The 23614-nt window shown below is 40.3% G+C and overlaps 1 protein-coding gene across 1 annotated transcript in view; it reads right to left on the bottom strand.

The window, feature by feature from the left end:
- Positions 1 to 2971: 2971 nt before the first annotated feature.
- Positions 2972 to 23614, bottom strand: part of SLC2A13 (solute carrier family 2 member 13) — a 134308-nt gene continuing 113665 nt past the window's right edge. Inside the window, exons 8-10 of the mRNA XM_077338196.1 lie at positions 12921 to 13042; positions 12677 to 12829; positions 2972 to 11173 (exon numbers count right to left, since the gene is read on the bottom strand). Coding sequence (XP_077194311.1) covers positions 10947 to 11173; positions 12677 to 12829; positions 12921 to 13042 — 502 coding nt within the window. The 3' untranslated portion in view covers positions 2972 to 10946. The remainder of the gene's footprint in view (positions 11174 to 12676; positions 12830 to 12920; positions 13043 to 23614) is intronic.

Below are 23614 nucleotides of genomic sequence, written 5' to 3'. Positions count from 1 at the left end.
TCAGCCATGTCAAACTGAGGAAGAGCACATGATACAGAACAATTTTAGTTGTACTAGGATGAAATATCCACAACTATGAAAAACAAACTGGAACATCACAAAACACTGTGTTCATTTCACTAATGGTAGTGCTTGAAGCATTCCCCTAAGTCAAGGGATGCTGCAGCCATACCAGAACTGATCCATACGATCCCACTGGGCAAGCTTTCAGGTTCTCCAAAAATCTTCATGAAGCTGGATGTTTAAGAGATTGGGTGTGTGGGGAGATCAACCATGATGTTAAGGTCTCTTAAACCAGATAGTAATTTAATCAAATATGAATACATTGATCAAGTATTCTTTTATATACACATGCCAAGTCATGGCAGTCTCTGTTTAACCACACTGTCATCAATAAAGAATGTGTAACTGAAATATAATTAAATCCTGTAATCAACTTTGTTTTGGAAACTATACCAGCACTAACAGAAGCTACCCACCGTAGGTCTTGGAGCATCAGTTTACACACTAGCCATGCCTGTGGTATTTTTTTTGGCTTCTAATTTGCTGAGCAGAGCAGTAAGGCCTCCTTGTGTCCTAAGTGGTCCCCAACTCCCAGTCCAGAGACCGATATCTGGATCTGTCGGTACTGGGCCGTGGCTTCTCCTTGTCCTCCTCGCCACCTACTGCCTCGGAGACTGCCCTGCCACTCTGCTGCCAGCTCACCTTTGGTGCTTTCCAGCGGCCGCCATGGCTGGGGCTCCCCCTCAGCGTGGCACTGTGCAGTTGCTGCTGGCAGTGCCCCCCAGTGGGCGAAGTCAGGTGCGGCGGTGGGAAAGGAAGTGGAGTAGGGGCTCAGGTGGTGGCGGCAACGTCCCTCGGCACAAGACTACACCCCCCCGGGCCTCAGTAAAATTGGCAAGTGTTGACCAGTCCCCAGTGATAAAAAGGTTGGGGACCACTGAGTTAAATGGCCAGTCCACACCACCTGAAGCTTCAGTTTGTCACAGGAAATACTAATAATCTAAAAAAATCTTCACGGTGTTTGTGTGTATGTGTGAGAGAGAAACACACAATTTCAATCAGGGACACCAATCAAGGAAATCGGATTTGGAGGCCCTTGAGGCGCCTTTTTAAATCCAAGTTCCACACCAGGAGATCCAGTCATGGATCCAAATATAACAGGCAGCTGGGCCCTAAAACTAGTGGCTTCTATCAAATTTTAAAAAGAACCAGAAATGTGTGCACATCCTAGTAGACTGTTCTTCTTCTCAGATATTAATACATTCTGATACTTGCCAGTTCATTTTCTTCTAAAGGAAAAGAGCTCTGTGTTTATATAAGATCTGTTCAACTCTCTGCAAAAGAAGACTGTGGGCAAAAAATAAATATAAATTTGACTAGTACTGCTGCATTATACTTAAAAGGACAGAGCAAGTTTTCTGGGCTAGAATGGTTTTACTTGTTGTATGCAACTGAAGCTTCATGAATAATGTAAGGGCCAAATGCAAGGTTTACCAGAACATACCAACTGGAATATCTGTACTATATTGTTGTGTAGGTCTCTTATTACCTTAGCATGTGACATTGTTACCTTTTAGTAACACATGAAAGTCCCTTATATCATGTTAGGTTACTGATCTGTCTAGCTCTGTAGTATCTACTCTGATGAACAAAGGCTCTCAAGCTCAGAATGCCATCCCCTCAACTGAGATCTTAGACTGAAATATTAGACTGAAAGTGGGATCTTCTGCATATATAGCATGCACCCTACCACTAAGACTTAGCACCTTCTCAAAATTCTTGGGGTTTGGAACAAGAACGCTGAAGAATTTTCTTGCTTTTCTCTGAAAAGAGAAGACCTTACTCTTCTCATATGTACCGTATTTGTCGGTGTATAAGACGACTGGGCGTATAAGACGACCCTCCAACATTTCCACTCAAAATATAGAGTTTGTTACATTACATTACAGTACTATGGGCCACTATGGGCAGCTCTGTCTATCCCAACTGAAGTGCACCCGGCGTATAAGACGACCCCCCCACTTGGAGGCATATTTTCAGGGGGAAAAAGTAGTCTTATACGCCAGCAAATACTGTAAATTTGCCTTAAACCAAATTTGTCCACTGCTCCAACTAGGTCACTGATGCCTACTGTGCCTAGCCGTAGTTCTCCAAAGTCTTGGATGCTGATACACCATTCCAAACACCTGAAACTGAGATCCTGGGACTAGAATCTGGACTTTCTCCATGCTATGTATGTGATCTGCCATTATATAATATCATATGTAATTCTGAAACTTTTGTTTGCAATTGGATTTTCCATTTACTCATGACTTCTTCACCATTGTTGTTGTGTCAGCCATTCTGTCATGTCTGATTCTTAGTGATCCCATGGCACAGCCACTGCCGTGATCCTTGATCCTGCACCTCCTCCCTCAGCCATGCAATGTTCTGGCAGGTGTCCATTTTGATTGTGTCTAACCACATCATTCTTTGTCAGCCTGGTTTCCTTTTTCCACTGACCAATCCTAGCATAATCACTTTCTCAAGTGAGATGGACTGCATGATAAGGCCAAAGTAAGTGAGCTAGAGTTTTGTGATTTTGCCTACCAATGATATATCAGACTTTATGTGCTGTAGTATTTCCTTTTTTGTGACTTGCTGTCCATGGAACCCACAGAAGGCTTTTCCAACACCAGAGTTCAAATGAATAGATTCTTCTCGTCTGATTTTTTTCATCATTCAGCTTTCACAGCCATAAGTGGCTATCGGAAATATGATAGATCTAACTCATCTACATTTGATAATCAGGCTTATATCCTTGCTTTTCCATGTTCAACCCAGAGCAATTCGACGTTCACTATATTCTGAACCAATTTCCACATACACAAATTATATGTACTCCAGAACATTCTAGTCCCACTGATTGAGAGAAAAAACAGATATAAATATTTGAAATAAATAGTACAAATAAACCCCAGAACAGGTCTGTAATCAACTCTCACTTTTATTCATTCATTTACAATTGTCAGATAATTCTTTAAAGATATTTATTTTTACGTAGAGACTGAACTTCCAGTAAAGCAACTGGAACATAAAAACATATAACTTTATATCACTATGTTTTAATAAAATATACACCACTTTTTATACATTATAGGCTTGGTTGGTTGAGAAACAAAACAGGATGTGCTAAAATTGTAAAAACAAGCTGACTTAGGACTGGTTCACATATACATCTCTGAAGTGGGAGGAAGTACTCTTCACAAGTTTAGTGTCTCAGGCTCATAGGAGACAAGATAATGAATCTGCTTGCTTCCTTAAAAGCTCTTAAAGGTACATGAGAGTGGGTTGAGACCTTCCAACTCACACAGTGCCCTGTTTTCCTTCAACGGGTTACTTACAGTGTCTTGGAGGGGCCTGCAAAGATGAAATGCCTTTCCCCTTCTCAGTTCAAACTGGGACTATGTGAGGCTATAACTGAGCATTTAAAGATCAACAGAGACTCTGTCTTGTCTGAGCCTCAGTATGGTATAGGCAGGTCTGTCTAAAACCACCAGAGAAAACAGGAATCATCACAGAAGTTCTAAGCCCAGTTTAAATAAACTGTTCATGATCTAAGAAAACTACTTAAGATTACTTAGGCATAAAGAGCAGGGAAGAGAAGCAATTAAGAGAAAACATATGGTGGAATGGAAAGGAAAAAAACCCACTTTCCCAACACCTACTTTTCTAAGTGCAGGGAGCTTTTAAAGGTATACCTAAGTACTGATCTTGCACTTAGATACTTTTCAAAAATGAGTGCAATCCTAAGGGCACTTTCCTGGAAATGAGTCTCACTGAATAAAATGGGAATTACATTAGTTTAGGATTGCCACCTAGGGTTCTAGCGTAAATTTACTCTCTTGTATGTGTTCCTGTGATCCATGAAACAAAAGGCTTCTAGTAGTTCTGAGTACTAATGAGGCAGGGCAGGCAGATTTGTGCAATCTTTTCACCTCCTTTGGTAGGTTACATAAAGTGAATTAAAATGACAAAATCAATTTAGATAAAAGTATCTAAAACCGATATGTACTGCAACATTATATATATTTATATATATACACATATAAAGCTTTATATAATTACACATGCCCAGTTATTGAATGTAATATAGTTTTACTACATACAAAAAGATTTTTTTAGAAACTAGTTTCTTACACTAATTTAACTGCCTTGACTCCAAGAGATGCAAGTCAGATTAGGAACTGTGTTTTGATATTTACTAATAAATCTTGTGGCTAAAATATTTTCTTATACAGTACTTTTGAACACCATTAGCACTTTGTTACAAAACAGCACAGTGATGATTATTGGCACATTAAAAAATCTTCCTCTATGTGAAAATACACAAAATAGTTAGTTGCCCAATTTGTTCCTGATTTTTAAAATCTACATAATTGCCTTTAATGAGTTCATTAGTCCAATACCATTTTTCACTGAGAAAATATTTTTCTGACCTCTTCTTTTAGACATGATCACAATCCACACTGTTCTGTAGCTTATGCCAAATGGTAACTGTACACAAGGCTATGAAGATTGATAGAAAATGACGATAATCTCCACCCAAAAATGTGATTTCTATCTCAGAATCATTTCATTGTCAGTAGCTACATTTAAGCTGTAAAAGTTACCCGCAATAACAAACTGTATATTTTTTAATACCATAACACATGTATTGTAGTCTCTCTGCTTCTGGCCTGATGTAGACTTTCAGATAAGAGGCAAGCAATCATAAAAGAAAAGCCCGCAAATAAATTTAACTTTTAGCCTTTGGGTGAAAATATTTTTTTCAATACATAGTTTTTAATCTCTCAAACACTGATTTCATTCAAATTTTCTCTCATGTAATTTTTTTTTAATCACAGAATAATTTTGGAACAACCATAAGCATGCTGGGAACTTCTGCACAAGGCCGATCCAAACAAATGGAAATAGTGCATAAGCATACAGATTTTGATTCATGGAATATATCCAAAGCTAATTCAAGTAAACTGACACAGTGGGTCAGTTTGGGATCATCCAGTATGGACTAGCACTGGGCAAATCCCCCCCCCCCCCGATTCCGAATATGCCTGATTTTTCTGAGTTTTGTCAGAGAACATTTGGAAAAGGCTCAGAGTTTTCCCAATAAGTTCTCAGAAAATCTGGATACACAGCTCCATAGGAGGATCCCTGCTAGTCTTCTACCAAACTCTTAGGGGGTGAGTGGATGGAATAAAACTTATTGCAACCATCTTAAAGATGCCAGAATGCCTGGCAGCCATGAAATGGGAGAGTTTTGAGCATGTGGAAGAAAAGCCATCATTGCTAGAAGTTCTGAGCTCTGTAGTTTAATTTCTCCTGGCTCAATATATTTAATAAATGTGACAAATACATAAATAACAGTGTTCCCAGCAGCAATAGGAACTCCCAAACATGCATGAAACTAGAGATGGACTAGAAAGTTAACATGGTCCAAAAGCAAACCAGGCTGAGTGACTCTTGCAGTGAATCTGCAAAGCTAACAGTGCTACTGGCCCACAGCTTTATTTGTTCTAGGGCTTCCAACAACCCTCCAGGGCAGTAGTCTACCAGGAACCTTCCCTGTTAAGTTAAATGGCCAGTATGCTCCACTTGAAACTCCAGTTTGTCACAGGAAATACTACTAATCCAAAGTAATCTTCACCTCAGCCTTTCCTCACTCCACCTGCAATTTAAATTTAGGAAAGGGAAGGGAAACTAACAGCAGAGCTGTTTGGGGATGTTTGATGCCAAGGCAAGCTGATTTGGTGGGGATTTGGCTCAATTCTTAACTGGCACAGTTTTTCCAAATCAGGATGCTCAGTTTCCAAACCCACCCAATGATGAAATTCAGTGCTATCCCTAATTGGGACAAAAGGAAAACACACAGCTGGGCATGCTCATACAAACATGTCATTCTTTGAGATCACAGTGACCCATCTTGTTTTTTTCTATATTGGAGGGCTGCTCCTAGCCTGAGAATTAATGTGTGCTTGTTTGGTTTTATAGTTAGTCTATGGCTTTCTCAGAATCTTCTATATCATAGGTAGTCAACCTTTGGTCCTCCAGATGTTCATGGACTACAATTCCCATGAGCCCCTGCCAGAAAACGCTGGTAGGGGCTCATGGGAATTGTAGGCCATGGATATCTGGAGGACCACAGGTTGACTATCCCTGTTCTATATTACAGGAAAGAGGGTAGGGTCTACTATGTTGGTATATTCTCTAAATACCTTTTCAACCTGCCTAGCAGTACTTAATATTTACACAATTCATAATGACAGTGTCATATCTTTATTAATGGCAGGCAACAGCTATAAAAAGTTGCTTCCAAAGTGTTAATTTCTTTTAACAAACACTCTACTTAAATGATCCTGTTCTCAATATATTTCTAAAAGTGATTTCATTATGCTTCACCAAGATGGTGCACATATCACATATTAGATGTAAGGCTGTAGGTCTTTTAAAGTTCTTGAAGGACTTGCCCCCATTTAATGATGATTCATACATTAACTGAGGAAAAACAACAAATAATCACAGAAAACCATTCTAAATCTAGCCACACCAGCAATAAAATAGAACTTTGATTAATTGGGTGGGGAAAGGAGCAAAGTTAAGCAACAGTGATCAGGGAATGGGTGATATGGGGACATTTGGATGAGCACTTCTCTTCTCTCTCAGTCCATGATCTTCATTATTAAAGAATTTTTTCCTAAAACCTAGTATTGAACAGACCACTGTGCTCACATCCACTGGCATTTTTACCTATGCTGCGTGGTTTGGAATGAGAATCTGGATCCACCAAATGGATCTTTGTACAGAACCCAGCTTCTGCCTGCAGTTTTAATTTCCCCAGAATGAGCTAGGTGATTAGAAGAGGTGTTTAGGATGTCACACCACCTGAAATTATTAAATTAAGCCATCTTCCTAGTAAAAGTTACTTATTAGAAAGTTTTAATAGAAATCTTGTGCTTAGGCTATTCATATAGTTAAAAATCAAAATCCCGCCGTAGGAATTTGACCTGTAATTGAATACTTGTTTTTGGAATGTTGAGTCTAGATCCCTTTTAACAAAGTCTTGTTAAACTTAATATATGCAAAACATTTTCAGAAAATCTGTTGCAAAATAAACATTAACTATAAACATTTACAGATTCTAAAGATAAAACCCCCAATTTTAAAGAACAGATTTCAAGTACTAATACAATTTTAGCTATATAACAAATTATTTTTGGTGCTGTGATTAATGTGGACATGAGCTATAAAATGTTTTCAGCATCAGAATATAAGAAACACTGAAATTAAATCTTGATCCAACATGTCTGTGAAGAAAAATACGATGCAAGAAAGATGGTACCGTTTCCCCCCACTTTTTGCTATGCTCTTGTTAGTGAGCTGAAACGCTTCGCTTTTGGTCTCTAACAGATACAGACCAGGAAAAGGTCAGGACTGACTTCAGAAAATACAAGAAGATGAAAGTAATAAGCTTTAGAAAAACAGATGAGTTTGGTACATGACTGAAAGTTATTTAAGGGAATGTCAAGGAATAGGATACTGGCTAATGTTCTTCCACTGATAAAGGCCTCAGCACAGCCTGAAAAGTAAGATTAATATAGATTGGAACATTATTTGCAAAGCTGCCCAAGAACTTTGTCACTGACAGCCATCCCATGATTATATCAAGCAAGCCATTAGCAATCTTTGCTGTCCCATAGAGGATAAACTAATTCAGCAGTGTAAAGATGGACTACTAAGTAACTAGCTGGATTCTACTTGGCTTTAATACTGAGATCAGTTTGAACTCATGTGTTTAACCTCAACACATATTTTGGAGGCTTCTTCCTGGATTAAGGCAGGTAAATCTTGTGAAGGCATATTTAGGGATCATCCATATTAAAGGCAGCATTTTGGCACAGGCTCAATCATCAGTATGTTTCATTGACCAGGTAAATATAAGAGCTGTTCTGTCTAAATTACAAGAATGTTTAGGACAAAGCAGAAAACAGTTGGGCTGCAGAAAAGAAGATTTTGTTTCCTTACTTCCCTGAAGGCAACCCCCCCCCCCAAAAAAAAAAAAAAAAGACAATATACTTCTTCCAGGGGAATCTTGGATGGGGAAATGGAATGAGATTATCAAGAAAAAAAATCCTCTGTCAACTAACACAGCTTGCTCGGAAAGCAGATCCAGAGGTATTTGCATTACTGTTTGAGAACTTCCTAATTTTAAACTATGGTTTACAAAGCTATTTGTATATTTAATGGGACAATTAATCAAAGAGGAAAAAAGCAGGGGCGGAGAAGTAAGACAGGGTCCATGTTCCAGGGGAACTTTTTGGAAACTCTCACGCCAAATTTTCCAGATTGCACTTCAAGCTGAACATTACAGGCAGCATTGAACACACCACATGAATGGTGGGTGCAGAAGAATCTTCTAACAACAGATAATACTGAAGGAAAGGAAAAAGGTGCTCAGGCAGCAATCCATGGAGCAAATAGGGGTGAAAAGTTTTCATCTGAGGACGGTTATAAAGTACACTATCTGCTTACAAGTTATGCTAAGACATGAACTGAGAAGTTGAAGCAATGGCTTATGATCCAGGAAAGAAAAATTACACAGAATAAAAGTGGAATGATCTCCTGTAATGTTGTAGAAAAATTTTTATTTCACTTTACCGTTACGAAGTTTGAAAAGGTATTTTAATTTTTAAATATGGACGACATCATAATTATGTTAAAGGACAATTAATTTGCCTTTTAAAAATACTTCTGCTGAAGAAAGTCATATTTGCAGGTGGATGGAATGTTACTTTTTCATTACAAGGGAAACAGTCATTGATTTATTTTATTTTGTCTCCTCTGAAGACAGCCTCATTATTTACGAGGATATTATGAAGAATACATGAAGGTTGATGAGCCTTACTCTTTTTGATTCCCAAAAGACTTAGGAGCCAAACTTTCAAAGGGAGTGTGGCTGGGAGGGGAAATATGAGAAAAGCAAAAATACTGGAGGCAATATTATGTGAACTAGACCAATGCTGTTACTTCCATATTGCGAGGGGGATGCTAAAAGAAGAGCCTACCTTGTGAGTTCGCAGCAAAACTGCAGAATTTTTCATTCAGGCTGCAATACTATCTGCACTCACTTTGGAGCAAACATTATTCAATAAAGTGGGATTTACTTCAGAGTAAACATGTACAGAAGTGTACGGTCAGTCAATGTTCCCTCTGTTTCCCCCTCTAAGCAGTTTGCATCCTGAACAGAATATAACTGCTATCATCTTCAAAGGGGCAATGGGCAGTGCAAGACCCTGGGTGGCTCTGGATTGCTGGCTACTGAGCTTCCTGAGTGAATGAGTGGCTGCTCATCCATACAGCTTAGAGGGAATGTGGCTGCCAACCACTATACTAACATCCTACCTTTCTCAACAGGAGGCATGTTCAGACACATCCTTCTGGGAACCACTGGAGAATGCAAGGGTAGGATTCTCCCAGGGCAGAAGTGTTTCCTGATCCAGGGAAAGACAGCACTGAATGGTGGAGACTATGCTAAGACCCTTCTCCTTATATGGTAGCTTTCCATGGAAGCTGTCAAATATGTGATTCTCTACTTGGATTTGAAATGGTACAGCTCCAGAATGACTACATAATGAATTAGCTGTATTAAATTCTGATAATATCACATAGTCTGTGATCAGTGGACAAAATCCCAAAATATGAATAAATAATCTAAGGGCTCACAAGGGATTGGGAGATGGCAAGGGGAAAGACTATAAAAATTCCTTGTGGATGGCTGGCCCACAAAGTCTTCCCTTGTGGATCCCCCAAATTTACAAAGACTTGGTTAGGCCACTTTCTCATCCCTCACTCTTTCTTTAACTCTCAGCTGGCTCTAAGCACTCTGTGTGTTCTGAAGCATTTTCAGTTGTCGGGTCAGGTGGGTGAATTTACAACTTTTTTTTTTGCATGCCTGGAAATACCAAGTGTGTAGAAATAACCCTGCTTTGTTTGCAGGTGGCCTGGTTTTTCTAGACTTGCAAGGGACCCAGCCATCTTACAATTAGATACAGTGATGGGCTTAGACCAGTGTAGACCCATCTTGTTTAAGGCCTAGCATTAAGATAAGTGAATGAGGTTTACTTCAAGGAACATACAAAAAGCAAAGGAACGCTGTTGCACTACTGAGGGTGACATGCTTCAATGTGCTATAGTCAGGTTGAGAGCACCTATACACAAAAGACCAGCCGTCCACAAATCTGGCTTCAAATGGCTGATACCCAGCAGGATTTCTAACAGAGTTCTTTGCCGAATCGCAAGAGGTTTCATCAAAATGCAAGGGCAGTTAAAAAATGTGCTTTTAAAGGCAGCATGTTCAAAAATAAAAAGGGGAATAGTGCAAAACCCTACCTTCTCTATACATATGAAATTAATTAGTTTAAGGAGTCAATTAATCAATCATTGTTTCCACAGCGGGCAGTGGATTTTTCTTTCCTGCTTATTTCATAGCAGGCCGAACACTTTTTTACTGAATATACCGAATCTTGGTTGCCAGGTAACCATACTTTTATGATTCATCTGGTTTCTGGCTAGCTGTGCTATTTCACATGTTTTTGCAAGACTGACAACTAAGCTTAGTATTTCATCCACTGTGTTTGGTATCACAGTTTTGAGGACTTTAGGAATACAACAGTGCATGCTATGGGATTACTTATATCATCATGGGATAACCTTCCACTTGGCAAGCCATCAACTTTGGCTAATATTATATTTCACTTTATTTTTTCAAAGCAACATGGTTGAGAACAATTAACATATGAGAAAAAAGGAGAATCAGACCAGAAGCAGGGCAGTGAGGTCATCCAGAGCAGCTTCTTCATCCCCACACCCAAGGCTTTTAAATGATTAAATATACCAGAAGCTGAAAGTCACTCCACATCAGAAGCATCATTGTCAGAAAGATGATAATTACTTCCTTTTACACGGATATATTCAATATACCTCCCATCATCAGAATCTGAAATACCACATGTACACAGGGAACTCTCAAACAAGCATTCGATTTCCTCTAGCTTCTTTCCTTTCGTCTCAGGGAGGCAGCCATAGATGAATATGACTCCCATTAAAGCAAATCCTGCATATAGGAAGAATGCCCCTACAGTAAAAAAACACACACAAAAATAACACATACACACAGTTAACACTGGATCATTCCCTTCTCTTCCAGAATAGATTTGCAAAAATATTGATAAAGTACCAGGGTTAGAATGAAGGTTTCTGATTACATTCCTACTAATTATACATTTGTATACTATTATACAGAAAGCCTCTTGTGGCGCAGAGTGGTAAGGCAGCCGTCTGAAAGCTTTGCCCATGAGGCTGGGAGTTCAATCTCAGCAGTCGGCTCAAGGTTGACTCAGCCTTCCATTCTTCCGAGGTCGGTAAAATGAGTACCCAGCTTGCTGCTGGGGGGTAAACGGTAATGACTGGGGAAGGCACTGGCAAACCACCCTGTACTGAGTCTGCCATGAAAACGCTAGAGGGCGTCACCTCAAGGGTCAGACATGACTCGGTGCTTGCACAGGGGATACCTTTACCTTTACATATATACTAGTAAATAAGCCCACTGCACTCTGAATGAAGCGGGCGCTAGTGGGGCTCGGGAATTGGTGGGGCCGGTGCGGGCGTGGGGCGGCGCGGCTCGTCCAGGCCCCCCCCACAGCACAGCCTACTGGGGCCCGTGTTGTTGGTGTAGGCGAGGTCGCGGCAGCGAGGCGAGGCGGCAACCTTCCCTGGCAGCTCCGCGGGAGGTAATGGCGGCGGCTGGGAGTCCGTGGGCGAGCAGGAAGGGGGGCAGATCGGGAGGCGCAAAGTGCCTCCCAATTAGTTAGTCCGGCGGCAATGGACCAATTGCGAGCCGCACTGTGCACGGCTCGCAATTGGTCCCCTGATGCCGGACTGACAATCGGAGGGCCCGATTGGCCCCTCCGATTGTCAGTCTGGGGGAAGGGGCCTATCGGCACCCTTCCTCATCACGGACATTATTTTATCTGCTCCGCTAGGAGGGCATCTGGAGGCCCAACAGGGCATCTGGCGGTACAATGGGCAGACGGTAAACCAACCAGATGGTCAAGTTCTCAACTGATTCCCATCCTAGACCAACACATTCCCCACCCTCCGGATCAACTGTGTAGGAAGAGCCCTGAAGGAGTAAGCCTCCCAGATAAGGATTGCCACCATTTACTGATAGTGGTTCTCTTATCTCACTAAATATGTTCAATATGTTCACTAGAACTTTGACGCACCTTTTTGACCATTTTAACAAGATTATAATCACATCTGGTTGAATTATGGAGAATCTTCAACACACTGCGGCAAGTATGTCTCATATTAGCAAGAATGGGTAGAGAATTTTCAGCTGCAAATTGACTTTAAATTAACTTTCTGGAGGTCTTTAAGGGGGAAAGATGCACTGTCAGTAAAATCCTTAGTTTATTTATTTATTTCTTGGTTTTAATATGCCTTTCCCCACATGCAAACATGGAGTGGTTCCCAATATGTATCATATGTATGTTTACAGCTAGTTGGAAAGCTAACATTTTATCTGTATGAAATACAATTCATTTGAGAATAAATTCAGACATAAAAGACTTCTTACCATAATATGTAAGATATTCAGCTGTGTGCAAAAAAGTTAGTGACACCAGAACGTTGAAAATCCAATTGACACCAGAAGAACATGCATTTCCTGTACTCCTAGCCCAAAGGGGGTATATTTCAGAATTTACTGTCCAAGGCATTGGTCCCATTCCTAAAAAAATAAAAATAAAAAATTAAGAGAACATTCAAACACAGGAATTAGATAAAAACAGACAATGGTAGAATGTGGGATTACTTTTTACCTGGTGCAAAGAACATCAGATATAAAATAAGTCCCAGGAGGGCTGTCCATGAGTATGATGTTGGGCAGAAATTATAAGCCCAAAACGTGTCTCCAGTTTTGAGTTTGGTCTCATTTGAGCATCTGAAAGACAAATACCACATAAAGCAAAGTTTAAATCAATACCTGAACCAAAATAGAAACAAAGTGGTTACAACAGATCCATTGGACCTCAAAATCCAGCTTCCATATTGAAGCATGGTAATTTCTACCAAAATGCAGATAATGTATTTTTTTCAAAAACAAAACTTTAAAGAATTCTATAATCCCAAGGCATCTTATTCATTTGCTAAACTATTAAAAATATATATTCCTTCCTTTGATCACCAAAAAATTACAAAGTGGCTACCTATCCAATTAACACAATATGACATAAATATAAATTAAAGAATAAATAAATAAAATTTGTTTACTTCATTTGAATCTCACCTTTCTATCCGGGGGGGGGGGGGTGATCAAAAGTGGCCTTCATAATTCTCTTTTCCATTTTATCCTCACAACAATGCAAGAAGAGTAAATAACAATGTTTTAAGCTGCTCTGTGTCTCCACTGGATGAAAAGAGGGGCATAACTATCTACACAACTAAACATGGGGTAGTAAGAATTTACGAATAATATGGCAAGCTCAGGGGATTTACAGCTCCCATGCATCAAGCTTCCCTGAGCAGTATTTCATGGGCCAACAGTACAGTGACTGCAGATTTTCCTGAAGTCTGAAATTGGGTTCAACTGTGTTTGAGGTGTGATTATTAGCCACAATGGGGGGGGGGGAAGCTGACTAATTGATGGTAAGCTGGAAACAATGTGGTAAAGTACACAAGCATCAACATTCTTTTCTAGTAGATATTCTGGGAAAAGGTGAGTTTACCCAACCCACCAAAGAATACTTAGTGAGTCAATCTTGAACTGAGTCAAAAGTTCACCAAAGGCTAACTCAAACCCAAGATGTCACTATCCTCCATTGCAATCTCTTTTCCCTTGTCGCGTCCACAATCATGGTGACTGGAAAAAAGTAATCTTTAAGTCCTTTTTCTTCAAGTTTTTATACAATTTTGTTTTTCCATAGCTGGCTAAAGTAGCAAGTAAACATTTGTGGGCAATGTGGGACTTTGTTGAAGCCATGAGCGTCTTGATTCCACCTATGCTAACTAAGTCAGCTCAATGAGTCTCGTTCTTTCTGTGACCCACCTTACACAGGCAGATTTTTACATTCATACTGGCTTTTCAATTAGAGACAATACACTAAACAACTTCACTGCGTGATATTAACTCATTTCAGTGTTGTCCTTAGTATCTTTTGCAGGTGCAGAGTGATGAATACTGGTTGATTATTCATATTGGAGTGTCTTGAAGCAAACAATAGTGTAATGGGTTTAGTAGATCTCTTTCAGGCAGCACTGCAGCTGCCCATTAAAGTCACGTCCAGCGTCTTCTTATGAATGCATCTCATACTTCACAAAGGCGCTAGTCAGTTTATCATCCTGCTTTCCTGTTAGCCACTTTGAAACAACCTGCTGATTAGTGTTCATCGTGCAGCCTGAACTAGCAAAGTGTGTATTATTAGGTAATGGTGTAAAAGGAGATGGGAGGACTTGCATCCCCTAAATCCCATTAAATGTTGTACATGCCTTTAAATTCTGCATGATGGAGCATGTTGAACCATCTAAAAACCCCTTGGGGGGGGGGGGATGAGGTGCTGGTACTGGAAGGCAGGTTTGTCTTCAGTACAATAGAAACTTACCCTTAAGCAGCGGAGGCCTGCGTTTAGGTGTTAGCAATTAATAGATTTGAAACTATGGTTCTGAACATTATATTATTCTGTCCTAGGCAAAATGGGATTTGTCATTTTATGCCACCTCCCATGGCAGGGAAAAGGGGGTTTGCCCTATGTATTACTAGGTTTCCTAGTAAGTGTTTAATTTTTCTGTTATATACAGTGATGGGTAATGCTCCCTGAAATCTTTTAAAGCGGTGTTCCCCAACCACCGGGCTGCGGCCTAGTACCGGGTAATTTGGTAATTTGATCTCCCCCAAAATTAAAATTCACTATGGGTATATTCAGAAATATCAGTGGCGTGCTGGTATAAACTTGCTCCTGGGTTTGGCCCTTTTAAAATCTGGCCCCAGGCTGCCATCTGTTTCAGAGCAAGCTGGACATTTTTTTTTCCAAAATAAAAAAGTGCTTGTCACAGCAACTAGGCCTTAATAGAAACCATCTTGATGTTATAGTTTCCTATTTTCCGTTGATCTTTTTTCTCCCTTTTCCTGTCACACAGAACAAGAAAGCCATGTTGTCTGGCAGTTTATTTTCCCAACTGCCACATTTAGTTAGCTGTTCTGTGTTCTTCTGTTTCCATGGTTACTTCAGTTTTTCCCAGACCGTTTATGCTTTGGTAACTTCACTACCACAGCTCCCATGCAGGAGCACAAATTGGGGGCAGATGAGGTGCACCAGGCCACATGTTCCCCCATGTGGGTGCAGGAAGAGGTGGGGCAACCTGCCATGACTAAAACTCCAGCCTGCAGCCCGGCATGAAACCTGTAGTGCGTAAACGGTCCCAGAGTTCCCATTCTTTCTGGGCATGCTCATTCCTTTTTGACAATACTGACAAGTCTTGAGTTTTTGGAATTCCCCCACTGCCATAGATTTGTGTGTGTATGTGTGTGTGCCAACACTTTCCAAAAACTACTGAAAAAACATAAACACAATGATATTTGATATTAGAGAAGCAAAACAGAATATTAGAGATGAGGGCTGCACAGACAGGAAAAAGAATGTATTGATGATCTGCAGGTACAGATACTATACAAGTGAGAGAAGGCTGAAAGTACTTTGGAGTCTTATGGCATTACTGTAATAACTGCTTTATTTGCACAGATGTGCTACCACAAGTCTGATCCTAGAGAGAAGAGAGAGACTGTGCACCCTAAGGAGCTCTAGCCAACTCACAGCCATATGAATTTTAAAATACAAGTTTGCTGTTGGTCACACACATGCATGCATACATACATACATACATACATACCTGTCCTCTTTCCTTAACTGGGAAGGTCTTCTGATTCATGTTTTTGTGTGTATTTGATAAAAATACCATCAAGTTGCAATTGACTTATGGCAAGCCCAGCAGGAGACTTTCATTGCAAGTGAAAAGCAGAGGTGGCTTCCCATCACCTTCCTCTGCAGATTCTTCCCTGGTAGTCTCCTATCCGAGCACTGACCCTGCTTAACTTCCAAAATCTGATGAGAGTGAGTTATATCATGCTGCTTTCTCTCCTCATATCCTAATAATCCTATCCTAATAATCCTATCCTAATTATCCTAATAATTAGCATCCATTGAATAAACACTGATCAACCAATCTGAATCACTGACCTAACCAAGGAATGCTCAGCTAGCAGCCTCAGCAATATTGCCCTTCACACTTTATCCACCAGGCAAATAAAAGGAAGGAGAGATGTAGGAAGGAGAGATGTAGTGAAGACTGAGGCTCAAGCTCTCTGCTTCTTTATGTTTGCTCCTAATCCAAAGGCTGGACAGGCAGTGTGGGTGAACTGTGGAGTCAAGGGATGGTTAACAAAGTTATCCTATCCAAGCTTGGGTGAAATGAAACCAGGAAACTACACTGACACCAAACTTTCCCCCCATCATGGGGGGAAAAGGCAACTTATTTTGAATTTTGAAGCCTCATTTTGCACACTGATCTTCCATTCAAGATATTTTTGTACTTGGGTTGTTTATTTTAAAATTATATTCTATAATATCTAGTTTTAACTTCAGATTTCAACATATGTGCACACGAAGAATTTTCAAGGTATAAAGGTATGCATTTCCTATGTCAAATACTGAAACAATGTGGACACTGTACTACTATTTGTGCATATGACAGTCATGGCACATTCTGTCTCCGTGGCAGCAGAAAGGACCACCCCTGCACATGACCAATTGGACAGGAAAAAGTGCTCTCAACCTAATGGAGGGAGGGAGAGCACTCCTTAATTAGCGCTTTGTAGAAGCTTGTGGAGTTTCCTTCTGTGGCAAGCCTGCACAGGAAGTCTGTATGGAAGATATGAAGATGAATAACATCTTTAAAGATCTCCTCCTTCCCAAACAGAATATCTCTATCTTTTCAGGATTTAGTTTCAATTTGCTCACTTACTTTCAGGTACAAAAATATGTTCTGTAATCACTTATGGCCAATCTAACAAATGTACTGATTTCTTGAGTGTACTCAGCAAGGGTCAGGAAAATGCACAGCTGCATTAATGGGGGAAGAGGAAGAGGAAAGCCTGCTTAACTGCCTCTTACTTCCATACAATCTGTTATGACAGGAGGCAGTTGAACTGCAGCTGAGGGCACGACAGTGTCATTTTCATTGGTTTTGCCCAGGCAATGAGATTGCTATTGCATGCTTGCTAGAAAGTGGGTGCCAGACTAGCACACCAGGAGCCATGTGCTGCAGCCTTCAGGAACTCTTTCCCCAATCGTCCTGACAGCAGTGTAGAGAGTGCTCATGAATAGCCAGCAGACCAGGAAAGGGGGGAAATATCTCAGCACGTCCAAAAACATTATGGACATTCAGAAGAACACTCTCCACTCTCTTAATTTATCTTCTTCAGTAAAAGCTTGCAGCTAATAACATTAATTGAACTGTAACAATCTAGGGCTATAAATAAGTACACCAAATCCTATTAAAAGAAAAACAAACAAAGAACCAAAGGGGAGATATATAGCTTTCTGAAGGTTGAAAAACATGCTATTGACAAGTGAATGACTCTTGCCACAAATGCAAAAGCAAAGTTAATTAGGTTGCCAAGTTCTTAATGCCATGTAGCTTTAGGGTGAATTTTACAAACATTTACATTGTTCTGATGGGACTGAATGTTGAGGCCTTGCCTGTAATGCCATCAAACCCAGCTTCACATATCTTAATTTGTTCCTTACAGAATACTGCAGTGAGCCTCCACATTGCCTTTTCAATTTTCTACATTACAAATGGGAACCTGTTAGAATTTGTGGGAGGCACCTCAATTCACCCTCCATTTCCTCTTTCCTTATCCTAAAAGTCCCCATAAACCTCTCCCCTAGTTCTACTTCCTTCTTGGCTTGCCAACCTCCAGGTGGAACTTAGAGATCTCCTGGAATCACAACAAAATTCCCAACTACAGAGATCAGTTCTCCCTGAAGGATACCTGCTCTGCTGGGAAATTCCTGGAGATTTGGGAATGAAGCCTTGGGAGGGTGAATTTTGGGAAGGGAAGCAACCTCATCAGCCATTTTCTCCAACTGTAGCTCAATTGTGATTCCAGGTGATTGCCTGTCCCTACCTGAAGGTTGGCAAACCTAGCTCCTCCATAGAAAATAGCTGTTTTGAAGTATGGAGTCTATGGTATTATACTTTTCTGAAGTCCCTCCCCTCCTCCTCAAATCTCACCCTTCCCAGCCTCCCCCCCCCCATGGACACAAAAATATCTAGGAATTTCCTAACCTTGAATTGGTAACCTTATCCCCCCCCCCAACTCTGTCTAGGAAAACTGTGGCCCAGTTGTGTGGTGCCACAGTTCCTTGTCTCATTCTTCTTCTCAGTCATTTACCAACATACCTTTTATCTGCATCCCATCTTTGGCTATTTTATTTATTTACTTCATTTATACCAACCTTTCTCCACAGAGAGAATCAAAGTTGCTTACATTATTCTACTGTTTTCCTTTTTATCTTCACAACAAACGTGTGAGATTGTTAGGCTGAAAATATGTGACTGGCTCAAGTCACTCAGTAAACTTCTGCAGCAAGTCTCCCAGATGCTACTCTACCTACTACACCACACTAGTGATCATTGGGTGACTGCAGTTCAATAGCAGCAAGCATCCAGGCTTAGTTGACCCCGATGAGTCCTCCCTCAAAGGCCAAAAACTGAGCTGAAAAGGACCCTGCCCTTTCCTTGCTCAACCAAAGTCTGAATTACTGTGGTTGTCTAGAAACAACCACTGAGGAAAACTAATTTATCCTTTTATCATTTTGAGTTTTTTTAAACCTCCCAATATATATATATATATTAGATTTTATGTTTTTCTGTAAATCTGGGGCCCCTTTCAGATTTATAGAAATATCTGTCTTGCCTATTTACAGCTCTAGTCATTAGATTTAAGTAGCATCGGGTTTGGCTGATTTCACAGTTAGCATATAGATACTTCTCATCATAGTGCTTATCGTTTTTTAAGACTGTTGCTTGAGAACCAGACAGAAGGCATCTTTTTACTTGCAAGCAGACACATTTGGCCAGTCTTTATGCTCTCATCACTGTGAAAAGGTCTTCTTGACAGCCGGAAATGTATGGCACATACTCTTGTGTTAAAGTTCTATTATTCTACTTTGCTTCAGTCATTAGCCATCATTAAGTACAATTATAACAACTGTAATCAACAGCACAAGAATAGCAAACCACAGCAATATGTTTGTCAGGAGAACAATGATTACATTAATCACATGACATTGATTCGTCTTAAAATATTTCTGCTGTTTTAGAGCTGGAAGGTGAACATGAAGTTTCTATGATCTAAGCCAGTTTTTCTTCCCTTTGTGTGGACTACCAGCACCATGGAGCTATAATCCTGAACTGATATTTGAAAAGACTCTACAATTCACTGGTCTGGCTTATGGCACAAGGAACCGAATACATACATATTACACCCACACACTCTGACACCCCCCCCCCCGTGATACAATTCTCTGTAAAGTTGCAGCTTTCCCCATTATCTTCCATGAACCCAATTAAGTTATGCCTTTCAGTTCTTCACAACTGCACCAATGCTCTATTGCTATTGGGATTACGATTGAATTAAACAGCATGATTTTCACAATGTCCCTTTAGTTATTTTGAGATGTGAAATTCAAGACTGGGGTCATTACACAAATAAATAAAGATATAGCTCAACAAACAACGGAAACAAATTTAGGCACAAAATCTCTGATGTTTACTAACTTCTTTGATTATTTTGCCCTTTGAATAAGAAAAGCAAACTGAGTGGCAAAAGATTATTGTGTGTGGATGAGCAGCAGACATATTCAAATCAAAAGTGGTCTAGTTCTCAATTTTCACTTGAATTCAGAAATGATTCACATTGATTAGATGTACGCAAATGAGGATTGTTTTTTTTTCCTTTGGGAAGAGATAGACAGAAGTGTTCTATTTCTGTGAGCACCAGTTTAGCAACTTTAATAAACACTGATGATGTGCACACATTAAAAAGGGACTAATTTATGAGGAATGGTGTGAAAGAGTATGGCACTCATTAATGAACAGCCCATTACTTTTGACAACTGTGACTAGATTTGTATGAACTCTAGTGGTATTTCTACCATCCTAAGCATAGCTTAAGTCAGTCATTCTGACAGCTATGAAATTTGATGCCTTACATAGAAATATTTCAAAAGTGTGGCCTATGTACTGGCCAGTAGGATATGCACGAGAGTAAAACATTACATAATACTTTAAACATATATGAGTGGATATTTCATTTTTTAAAACAGCATTCAACTAAATACTGAAGTATAATAATAAAAATAGATCAAAAGTCTTTAGGGGACATGTAAGGTTCTAACAGTGCAATCCTACAGTACAGCTATTATTTAAACTATTATATATCTCAACATAAGACATTAGTGTAAGAGTGATCAGACAGCAGAAATATTTATACTGGGATACACTAGTTGCTTTCTGAAATTCGGTGGATATTCTTCAATTTGTTCATTTTAAAATATTTGTGCACTGCCTCTCCTCATTCATATCAAAAGGTGGTTCACAATGTAGTAGGCAAATACAATGTATAAAATAGTTTAAACCCCAAGTCCATTCTATAAACATAACACCAATAGCAGCAAGCACAAAAGCAGGATGAAAATAAGCAATAGTGGTCATCACCAGGCATTTTTTGGGGGGTGAGGGTGTGAACGAGGTGGTAGGGGGAAAGAAACAACTACCAACATGATATGATCACAAAATCTGGATGGCCTTTGTTCGAATTATGATGGACAAGGTGGACTTTGGTCTGAACAAATTTCGAACTATGATGGACAAGGTGGACTTTGGTGGGGGTTTCCCCCACCTCTTTTTCTCTGATTTCAAATAATTTTAATCAATGAATGACTGATAAAATCCAATAACTAAAAATATTCAGTATAGTTTGGGCACGATTCCAACATTTTTCTAACAAAGCAAAGAGGCTGAACAAAACTAGTTTCCTTCTTTTTAAAATACGTACAGTAAACTTATTTTACTGTATAAATCTTGCAATTGGTTCAAAATTGAGAAAGGAGTTCGGCAAGGCTGTATACTGTCACCTTGCCTATTTAACTTGTATGTGGAGCACATCATGAGAAAGGCGAGATTAGAGGAGTCACAAATTGGGATCAAGATTGCAGGGAGAAATATCAACAACCTCAGATATGCAGACGATACCACTCTAATGGCAGAAAGCGAAGAGGAACTAAAGAGCCTTTTGATGCGGGTGAAGGAGGAGAGAGCAAAAGTTGGCTTGAAACTCAACATCAAGAAACTCAACATCCGGCCCTCTCAATTCCTGGCAAATAGATGGCAAATAGATGGTGAAGAAATGGAGGTAGTGACAGATTTTATTTTCCTGGGCTCCAAGATCACCGCAGATGGGGACTGCAGTAAAGAAATTAAAAGACGCTTGCTCGTGGGGAGGTAAGCTATGGCAAATCTAGACAGCATCCTAAAAAGCAGAGACATCACCCTGCCAACGAAAGTGCATCTAGTCAAGGCTATGGTCTTCCCAGTTGCTGTGAAAGTTGGACCATAAGGAAGGCCGAGCGTCAAAGAATTGAGGCTTTTGAACTTTGGTGCTGGAGAAGACTCTTGAGAGTCCCTTGGACTGGAAGGCGAACAAACCGGTCAGTCCTAGAGGAGATCAGCCCTGCCTGCTCCTTAGAAGGCCAGATCCTGAAGATGAAACTCAAATACTGTGGCCACGTCATAAGAAGGAAGGACTCCCTGGAGAAGAGCCTAATGCTGGGAGCGATTGAGGGCAAAAGAAGAAGGGGACGACAGAGAATGAGGTGGCTGGATGGAGTCACTGAAGCAGTTGGTGCAAACTTAAATGGATTTCGAGTAATGGTAGGGGACAGGAAGGCCTGGAGGATCATTGTCCATGGGGTCGCGATGGGTTGGACATGACTTCGCACCTAATAACAAACACAGTAAACTTATTTTCCATGTATGTATGTATGTATGTTTGTATGTATGTATGCATGCATGCATTCATTCATATTTATATACCGCCCTCCCCGAAGGCTTAGGGCGGTTTACATATAACTGAAACTATACATGAAACATCCATATAATAACTATAACATTCATATTATTAATTGATATAACCGGGTAACAAAGTCATTTGGATTGGGCTCACAGCACAGCGTTTCATTGCCTAATACTGCAGCAAATTATAGTAGCTAAATTAGGAATCGATCATCTGGGTAGATATTTTCACAGAAGAACATCGGTTCAGAAATGGACACTTCCCCAGGGATGCTGGCAAAGGAGGCACTCTGGAGTAGAGCTGAATAAGGCTGAGGCCCCCATTAAATTGCCTAAGGTTAGTGATCAGACAAATGTGCACCCATCCACAACAGTGGTTTGCAAGTCAAAGAGAAAGCTATTGGTGCATCTAATGAGCAAGCATTTATGGTTATTAATGAATTCATTGCATATAAATCTTGCATATTGAACATTATGATGCTATTCCATGCATTCAAATGTACTATGTCATCTGCTAGTTGCATGGGGGGAGGGAACAAGACTTTCTGTGGCTCTCCATAGCCCTATGTGCCACAAAATCCTGGAGATACTTAGGGAAACTATAGCATGTATTTGACATGCATTTGTGAATATGTGCTATGCAGAGTTTACTCCTTGTTATTTTATTTCCGCTTAATATTTCGGCAGCAATGCAAATTACAAATTTTAAAGCTTTTAGCTGAAGAATACTTCAACCCATAAGGGAAAACTGAGGGGCTTTCCGCACTCCTTCAAAATCGGACAATGGTTGCCAATTGAAAACGCTACTGATTTGCCATTATGCACAACGTCGTTGACAATCTGCCACACATCTGAAACCGATCCGCAAAAAGTGCTTCCTTGTAGCGCTTTCAGGGAAATCCCCAAAAGTGGATTCACCTTCCGGAAAGCGCTACACTCCTGCAACCAATCTGCAACACTAGCGGGAAAGTTCTGTGCGTTATTATTGTTGTGGTTTCTACAAAGTCCCTCCCCCTGGCTCTCTCCTCTGATCTTCCGGCGAAGTGATCGCCATTTTTTTTTCTCCGAGCGAGCGGAGATCAACGCACCAGCGAGCCTCCGTTTAGTCAGTGAGGCTTCCCCGGCTGCAGTCCCTCCCCAGAGCTGTTTACAGTCACTAAGCACAAACAACAGAGAAGCCCGTTTGCTGATTTATTTTCCCTTTATTTTTCACACTGTTTTCGGCCAAAAATCGCGCCCGTGAGGGGGGGGGATTTTTTTTTCACTCGGGGGGAGCGTGGCAACGATGAAACGGCAGCTCAAACACACCTGCCAGCTGGATGGGTCTCTCCGTTGCAACGAAGCAACGCATATTCGTTGCAACAGGTGTGTTTAAAAAAAA

This window comes from Paroedura picta, chromosome 5, assembly GCF_049243985.1.
Source record: "Paroedura picta isolate Pp20150507F chromosome 5, Ppicta_v3.0, whole genome shotgun sequence".
Lineage (NCBI taxonomy): Eukaryota > Metazoa > Chordata > Lepidosauria > Squamata > Gekkonidae > Paroedura > Paroedura picta.
Note: the sequence above shows the minus strand (reverse complement) of the source record. Positions and strands in the feature narration are given on the sequence as shown.